Source organism: Oratosquilla oratoria, chromosome 4, assembly GCF_046742065.1.
Source record: "Oratosquilla oratoria isolate Oo_2021 chromosome 4, ASM4674206v1, whole genome shotgun sequence".
In the NCBI taxonomy this organism is placed as follows: Eukaryota; Metazoa; Arthropoda; class Malacostraca; order Stomatopoda; family Squillidae; genus Oratosquilla; species Oratosquilla oratoria.
Window position 1 is genome coordinate 36,956,610 of NC_134780.1, and position 9,037 is coordinate 36,965,646.

At 39.5% G+C, this 9,037-nt stretch overlaps 2 protein-coding genes across 6 annotated transcripts in view; one reads left to right on the forward strand and one right to left on the reverse strand.

The window, feature by feature from the left end:
- Positions 1-9,037, reverse strand: part of LOC143024769 (uncharacterized) — a 130,268-nt gene that overhangs the window by 63,783 nt on the left and 57,448 nt on the right. The window lies entirely within an intron of this gene.
- The window catches only part of LOC143024447 (uncharacterized), a 111,131-nt gene that overhangs the window by 234 nt on the left and 101,860 nt on the right, over positions 1-9,037 (forward strand). Inside the window, exon 2 of the mRNA XM_076183253.1 lies at positions 713-842. Within this exon, the coding sequence (XP_076039368.1) occupies positions 713-842 (130 nt within the window). The remainder of the gene's footprint in view (positions 1-712; positions 843-9,037) is intronic.

The following is a 9,037-nucleotide window of genomic DNA, read 5'->3' on the forward strand; positions in this document are numbered from 1 at the left end:
GCCAGTTCGCACGTTAGGGCTCTCACACCCGCCACCTGGGGGGAGGTGGGTCAGTGAGGCACCCTTGTCTATCAAGTGCGGAAACACCCTCAGTTGCTTCCTCTATCGGCCCTGCATGACACCTGACTGATCACACGTCGGCGTGGTGGCTACCCAAGTGATACAGATACCAACAAACGTGGTCTTTCATCCCAGGGAGGTGCACGTGCTGAATGAAGTGTCTGGATGTTCCCAGGACGTGGTTGGGAAGGAGGGAAACATTCAAACGTGAAACTCAAATCTGGTTTAGTAAACGGTTCTCTAACACGTGTGAAACTGATACGATCTTCAGATGATAATGCATGAAGTGCTGACGATGTCTAATGATGTGAACAGAACGTTAACGTCATTGTGAATGAAAGATTACGTCACTAGACAGGAAGTAACGGCGAACATTGTCATTGTCCCTGAGTGACCGTTCATGAATCTGAGTGAACACTAACGTAACATTCATGTTCTTAAAGAAACTGTGACAACGAAGGCTTGGGATTTCAACATTTCTTGAAGATTCAAGTTCATCTATCCCTGGCGATTGACCCCAAGATCTTCCAGTGACCATCAGCAAGTCTTTGGAGAATCACCCCCTACCTCCAAAAGTAATTAATGACCTTACCAATTTTATCACAATAACGACAGCAGTCTCCGAAGTGTTAACAGAATATGACTTAACAAGCGTCAGTACGAACTAAGTTAACACTGAGCGAATCACTCCCACCGCCAGGCCGTCTCCGAACTGTGTCGTCGTTTCCTCATCCTCCAGAACTTTCTGCAAGCGTGGGCGGTACCACACCCGCTCGTACCAGGTAAGTGTGACTTTGGCAAGTTTCGTACTCAGTCTGCCCACATTGAGGATTGTATACATCTACACACACAACACACACACAACACACACACACACACACACACACACACACACATTGTTTGACGAAGTGTTAAGAGGTATGGTGGACGTCAGGATAGAGTGAGAAGTGAGGCACGAGGGAACGAGGAAACCAGGAGTGGAAAGGGAACTGGGAAATAGGGCAGATGACAATGTATTGGGATGGTTTGAGCACATGGAAAGAATGAAGGAAGACTAACAATGTGGTGAATGGACAGAACCTGAGGAGTACCCCAAGAACGGGATGGATGGATTGGGTGAAAGGGGCTTAAAGTAAAAGGGAAATGACTGTTGAGCAGGGTAAGGAGAAGGCAAGAGATAGGCGTGAATGGAAAATGGTTGTGAACGGAATAGAAATTGACGCGGCTTCGAGATTTCTCCCAATCTTCTCCATTTTCGCATGAGGGGGACGGAGAGGGAATGTCGCTGTGTTAACGAGACAGCTGGCCCTGCTGTAGATGTGCTGTGTCTTGCTGCATTGCTTCTGACCTGTGCAGTGGGTAGAGGATAGGTGCGACTTCATCTGTAACGAGCCAAGATAACGGGGAAATTATTCTTGGCTGGCTACCTCCTTTGTAAGGGAAAAATAAGCCTTTGAGGTAAATAGACAATCGTCACCTGAGTTTCACTAAATGGAAATCCAACGCTCCAGAGTGGTGAGTAACGGTTCACGGGACCTCCCAAATATCTTTCTGGAAAGAAACTTTGGACTGTTCCACGTGCTGAATTAATGTGGGGCCGTTTCTATATTACTAGCTTTATTATATATATATATATATATATATATATATATATATATATATATATTATATTATATATATATATATATATATATATATATGGAAAATCTTTTATCAGGAAAATCGAGAATACGAAGAAAAAACTGAACTACAACAATGCTGTCGTTTTTAACTCCACGTGTATTACTGAGAACCTGCTCCCCCCCGTTACTAATATGTATATATATATATGTATATGTATATATATATACATATATATATACAGTATATATATATATATATATTTATATATTATATATATATATTTATATATTATATATATATATATATATTATATATTATTTATATATATATATATAATATATATATTATATATATATATATATATATAAATATATATATATATATATATAACGACATTCATATACTTAAACGTTTGTGGATACACACGTACGTGTACGTACACACACACACACACACACACACACACACGGCTCGGTGGCGGATTGGTAAAGCATTGGCCTCACAAGCCAGAGAACCGGGGTTCGATTCCCCGGTCGGACGGAGATAAGTTGGGTTTGTCTCCTTTCACGTGTAGCCCCTGTTCACCTAGCAGCGAGTAGGTACGGGACGTTAGTCAAGGAGTTGTGACCTTGCTGTCTCGGTGTGTGGTGTGTGAGTGGTCTCAGAGCTACCCAGAGATCGGTTAATAAGGAGCTCTGAGCTCACTGCCGTAGGGTGGTGTCTGGCTGTCTCGACAGAGACTGCAGCAGATCCGAGGTGAATACACACACACAATCGTCGGATTTACGCCGAAGATTGGAACTCCGGGGGAAAAAAACCGCAATTTTCGTGGATTTCAACTACGAGGAAGTACCTTTTTGTATTAGTAAGGAAGGGGGAAGCTCGTGGTGTAGTAGAAAGGTGATGAAAGGAGAGAAGGGGAGGGATTACTGAGGGAAATGGAAGGAAATGAGGAGGGAGACGAACGGGCTCCCCCTGACACCAGAAAAAATATAAACAAGAGGTCTGCTGACGACATAGGGGAAATCGAAAATATCAGTAAAATCATTAAGGTTAGAATATAGATAAGAACAACACAATGGAAAATGAAAATAATAATTTCCATGGATTAAATGAGGGGGGGGTGCCAACCTCCCCCGAGTAGCAAGTCTTGAAGAAAAACTAGAGAAAATGACCGAACATTGGGAGAGTAGGTTCGGTCAACTTACAAGGATAGCAGAGTTGATAAATTGGAGGAGCTAAAGGAGAACCAAACCCTAACTAAAGAAATAGAAGAATTAAAAAGACCGTTAAAGAAGTAAAATATGAGAATGAAGAATTAAAGAGGAATAATAAAGAGAATAAAGAGTCCATAGCAAAAGTAGTATAGGGTTGGAAAAAAGTCCAAGAAAATAACAAAATTGTATTTAAGGATATATTGGCACAACAGATGAAAGACCAAACTAAAGACAATTATTAAAGTGATGAGGAAGAGAATATAGTGAGAGACTTAGCGGATAAAAAGAAATGTATAATTATATTGGGGATGGAAGAGAAGTATAATACAAATTGGATTACAAGAATAAAAGAGAAGGAGAAAGTAAATAAGATATTGGAAGTAGTTCAAGAAGATGGATCGGAAACTGGGAAAGAAATAGAAGAAATATATAGACTAGGGAAATACAATACAGATAAGACCAGACCAATTAAAATCAAATTCAGATCAAACAACAGCAGTACCAAAAACGGAAACTAGCAAACAGTGAACAATTTAAACACATATGGATAAAAAGAGAAATAAATTAAGAGGAAAGAGAGGATGATAAAGCAAAAAGACAAGAAGCTAAGGGGAAAAAAACGAGAAAAGAACAGACAGAAAAAGAGAAATTCTAATGGAGAGTAGTGAATATGAGAGTGAGAAAATGGTACATAACAGAGAAAAACGGAAGGGGAACAGAAAAGACAATGGAAGTAGCAGAAAATTTAAAATGTCTTACACAAATATAGATGGCTTAATAACAGGCTTGAACGAACTGAATGATTACCTGAAAGAAAAAGAACCGGACATAATGGGAATTGTGGAGACAAAATTGAAAGGTCCACTACCACCCAACAGTGTAGGACATGGTGCATATAATTGTTGGATTAGAAACAGAAGTAAAACGAGGGGGTGGACTTATGTTCCTGACTAAGAAGGATATAAATGTGAGGAGTGTCACATATGGAAAAAAATAGAGTAGAGATGATTATGATGGAAGTGGAAGACAAAGATAGGAAGAGCAGAAAGTTTGTAATAAATTATGTGCCTCCTAAAACAGCCTCGTGGGAAGAGAGTAAACATAAAAGTATGTTAGAAGACACAAGGATAACATTGAATAAGATAATGGAAGATGGAGGAAGAATAGTTATAATGGGTGACTAATTGTAAAGAAGTCTGCTGGGAAGAGATGACAGTAAAGGGTGGAGACGACTCATGGGGAAATGTACTACTTGATATGGTTATTGACCATACAATGACACAATGGATTCAAGAGAACACTAGGTATAGAAATGAAGAACCATCGAGACTGGACCTAATAATCACATCAGAACCTGAAATAGTGGAAAAGATTGAATATAAGACACCAATAAGTAAAAGTGACCACATATTGGTTGAAATGGAACTAAATGAGGAAAAATACATAAAAAGAAATGAACAATATAGAAAAGGAAGATTGATGCATGAAAAAACAAATTTTGATAAAATAAGAGAATTCTTTCAACAAGAAGACTGGGAGAGAATATACAAAGAGGAAACAACAGTGGAAGAGAAATGGAATATTTTGACAAGAATTTATAAAGCAGTGGAAAAGTATGTCCCAAGACAAAAGCAAGAAAAAGAATATGTAACGTGCTGGTACAACAAAAGTTGTAGGGAGCTGAAAGACAAAAGAGATAAAGCTTGGACAAAATGGAAAAAAAACTGAAAAATGGAAAAGATATACTAGTTATAGAAATGAATATGTACAAGTGTGCAGAGAAAAAAAATACGAAAAAGATGTCATAGAAAAATGTAAAGACCAACCAAAACTATTTTACAGATTTGTAAATAACAGTGAAAAACAAACAAGATTTAGAGAAACTACGACAAGGAGTTGAATACACAGAGGAAGTAGAAATGGCAGAAATTATGAACAAGGATTTTAAATCAGTGTTTACAAGGGAGAACATGCAACCTAGTGATATCGAATGGAGGAGGAAGTCCCCCATATGAAAGAAATAGAAGAAACGAGGAATGAAATAATGAAACACTTGAGTAATCTTGATGTCAGAAAATCGCATCGGCCAGATGAAATCGCAAACTGGATTTTGAAAGAATGCAGGAATGAACTGGCAGACAAAATACCATTGAAAGAAGGAAAAGTTCCAAAAGATTGGAGGAGAGCAAATATAGTGCCTATATATAAAGGGGGAAACAAAGAAGACCCTACAAACTATAGACCAGTCTCTCTAACAAGCACGATAGCAAAAATTTGTGAAAGAATTATCAAAAGTAGATGGGTAAGGCATTTAGAAAAAAAAAAAAACATACTAAATCCAAGACAATTTGGATTCAGACAAGGACGATCATGCGTCACAAACTTAATATGTTTCTATTCAAGGCTAATAGATATAATACAAGAAAGAGATGGATGGGCTGATTGTGCATTTCTAGACCTAAAAAAAGCTTTTGACAAGGTGCCACATAAGAAGTTGCTTAAGAAATTAGAAACTACAGGAGGAATACAGGGCAAACTGCTGAAATGGATGGAAGATTTTTGCAAGAAAGAAAAATGAGAGTGGTGATAAGAGACAAACACTAATTGGGATGAAGTAATAAGTGGTGTTCCACAAGGAACAGTTCTGGCCCCAATAATGTTTGCTATATATATTAATGATATGGATGAAGAAATTGAAAGTTATATGAGCTTCTTTGCGGATGATGCAAAACTGTTGAAAAAAGTGAACACTGAAGAAGATTGTGAGTCACTACAGAGTGATCTCAAAGTATGGGAATGGAGTACGAAGTGGGAGATGGAGTTCAATACTAAGTGTAGTATAATGGAATTTGGAAAAAGCAAAAAAAGAATAGCAGGATCACATAAATTGGGAGAAGGAATAAAAAAGAAAATGAGAAGGGCCTGGGAGTCATTATGAATAATATGTCACCTGAGAAACAAATAAACAAAAATTTTGGAGAAACTTATAATTTGATAAGAACAAAGTGGCATTTACATACCTGGATGAAGAAATGGTGAAGAAAATACTAATCACTTTGATAAGACCAAGATTGGGATATGCAGCAACGATGTGGTCACCAAGTACAAAAAATGTACAACAAAACTTGAAAGAATACAAAGAGCAATTACAAAACTGGCACCAACACTCAAAACTATCATATGAAGAGAGACTAGCAAAACTTGAACTACAGACATTAGAGCAAAGAAGAGAGGAGATTTGATAACTATAGAATCATGAAAGGCATAGAAACTATTGATAGAGAGGATCTAATAAAATGGAATGGTAGAAATACAAGAGGACACGGAAAGAAAAGCAAGAAAGACAATTATAGAAGAGATCTGAAAAAGAACAGCTTTCCCCACAGTAATAGACATTTGAAACAAGTTAATTGAGAAAGTGGTGTGTGCAAAAACAATACATGAATTTAAAAACAGTTTAGATAAAACGAGATATGAAGACGGGACACTACGAGCATAGCTCCCCTTCCCGTAAAATACAACTAGGTAAATACGTCCCTAAAAGTTTGATATTCGAGTTGTCCTTATCGGAGCGACTATTCTGTCAAGAGAAACTAAACTTAATAGGCTTGTTTGTAAACACAAGCTTTATTCTAAAAAAAAATTCCAATATATACTTTTATAATGTTCCGAAGTTATTACAGATGTTCAATGTGTGCGCCGCTTGCGTCGCGGCACACATCAAGTCTGTAGTTCCTGCCACACTCGCTGCAATACGTCTTGTGTAACACTCACCGGAGCCTCAGTGATTCTCTCCTGAGTTCCTCTACATATGTAGGAAGTGGTGGGACACAGACCAGTCCTTTCATACAGCCCCACAGAAAGAAATCATTCGGTGTCAAGTCCGGTGAACGTAGGAGCCATTTCAATAGGACATTGTCTCCTTCAACAGCACGTTCGGTCCATCTTCCTGGCAAATTCTCGTCGAGATATGCTCGCACTGCGAATTTCCAGTGTGGTGGTGCCCCATCTTGTTGAAAAATGAATTGCTCTTGTTCATTTCCTCAAGTTCGTCAAGTTCTGAAACATCTCCAGATAGTCGTTCCCGCTCGCATTTTCCTCGAAGAAAAATGGTGCCACACACACGGTTCTTTGAGATGGCGCAGAACACGTTCACTTTTGACGACTCCCTCTATTGTTCAATTGTGACATGTGGATTTTCTTCGCCCTAAATGCGAACATTCTGCTTGTTCACTTGGCCATTCGTATGGAATGTAGCCTCACCATTGAAAACATGACGGTTTTCAAAGTCGTCGTCTTCACGTTTCTCTTTCATACCTTCACAGAACATTTTACGCTTTTGCTTGTTACCCGGATTTAAAGCTTCCAGTTGTGTCTATAGCAGTGGTTCCCAAACTGGGAGAAATTTCTTCCTTGGGGGGAAATTTGAACCTACCAGGGGGGAAATAATTACACTACCTACTAACTAAAAAAAATCTCAGATGAATTTTCTCATGTCAGAGAGAGAGAGAGAGAGAGAGAGAGAGAGAGAGAGAGAGAGAGAGAGAATGTCTGTTTATCAGTATATATGTACATTTGAAAAATAAATTAGGATATAGTCACAGTGTGGTTTAACTACTCTTTCCTTCATACACATGAAGGGGGAAATCTGGATCGTTGAACTGGGTGCAGGGGGGAAATGACAGAAAAAAGTTTGGGAACCACTGGTCTATAGCAAGCGTTTTCTTATGACACTCCAAACAGTTGACTTAGAGATCCGGGTTTCTTGGACTCCGACTAAACGTTTCCGAAACTTTGTTCACCATCTCCTCTGAAACTGCTGACCGTCGAGATCCTTTAGTGGCCTGCCAGACGAGCGGGTTGGCCGCCGCGGGTGCAAAGCGGGTCAGCCGCCGCGGAACCGCTTTATATTGATTCCTATGTAAAACAAATTAACCTCTCGTCTGACATAGCCAGGCGGGCTGGCCGCGGCGGTTTCAAGTGGGGAAATGCGTCTCGCCCGCCGCGGTCAGGCGGGTAGACCGCCCGTGTGACATCAGCCTTAATCAGACACAAACGGCCTTCCTCTTGAAACTCGTCACCTCTAAATCAGATTCCCTGTTGGAGCATTTTTTATGGGCGTACTTCAATACACAAAACGCCGTTTCTGTTGCATTAAACGGCATATTTAAACTCGAAAAAGTAAACATACGAAACACTAGTACTTTAAAAATGTTTTTAATTCTAGGCAGACTGCTAAATTCAGAGAATTGAATGAAAAATTTTCACGTCATTAGGTGATGAAATTATGTCATTTGGTATGTATATATTTGTCTATATATCTAAATATATATCTACACAAATATTGGCTAAAATAACATCAACGTTATACAATGAGTACATACATATACCAAAGGCTTTTTCCATCTTACATGGGTGGTAGCCAAAAAGAAAGGCATAGAAACCACTCCCACCCATTCCATCCCCTACATACTCCACTCCCCTCCACCCTCTTATCTTGGCACCTCCTGGATGACGGGTCATCCCTGCATCCTGTCCACTGCCCTGGGTCAGAAGCAGCGTCGCAAGACACAGCACATCCACAGCAAGGCCGCTTCATTAATTCGGCGACCCCACTCTCCGTCCCCTCATGAAGAAAAGGAGAAGACGGGGAGAAATCCCTTCGGGCTGCGTCAAAATATTCCTCGTACATACAAATAGTAAAATGAATTAATCCAACGTTAGTTAAAATACAATATGCATAACTATTGTAACAATACACACACACACACACACACACACACACACGATTTGCTAATACAAAACATGCACGCTCTGTGGCCGAGGTATAAAAAAAGGAAAGTTAAATGACGAAACATAAACGTTGGCGCGCTGTAGAAGAGTTTGGCTTGCGTGTGCAACACTCATGAAGATACCTAGCCTACGTTGGTAAACAAAGGACAACGCCCGACTTTCCCGATGCGGGTGCTCAATTATCAAAGCGTTTCTATGCATACACGCAAACACACCAATAGCTTGAGCTCACCAAACTAAACCAGTATGAAACCGAGAACCCTATGTAGTCCATTTCCGGTGTACAATGTCTATGTGTGTGTGTGTGTGTGTGTGTGTGTGTGTGTGTGTGTGTGTGTGTGTGT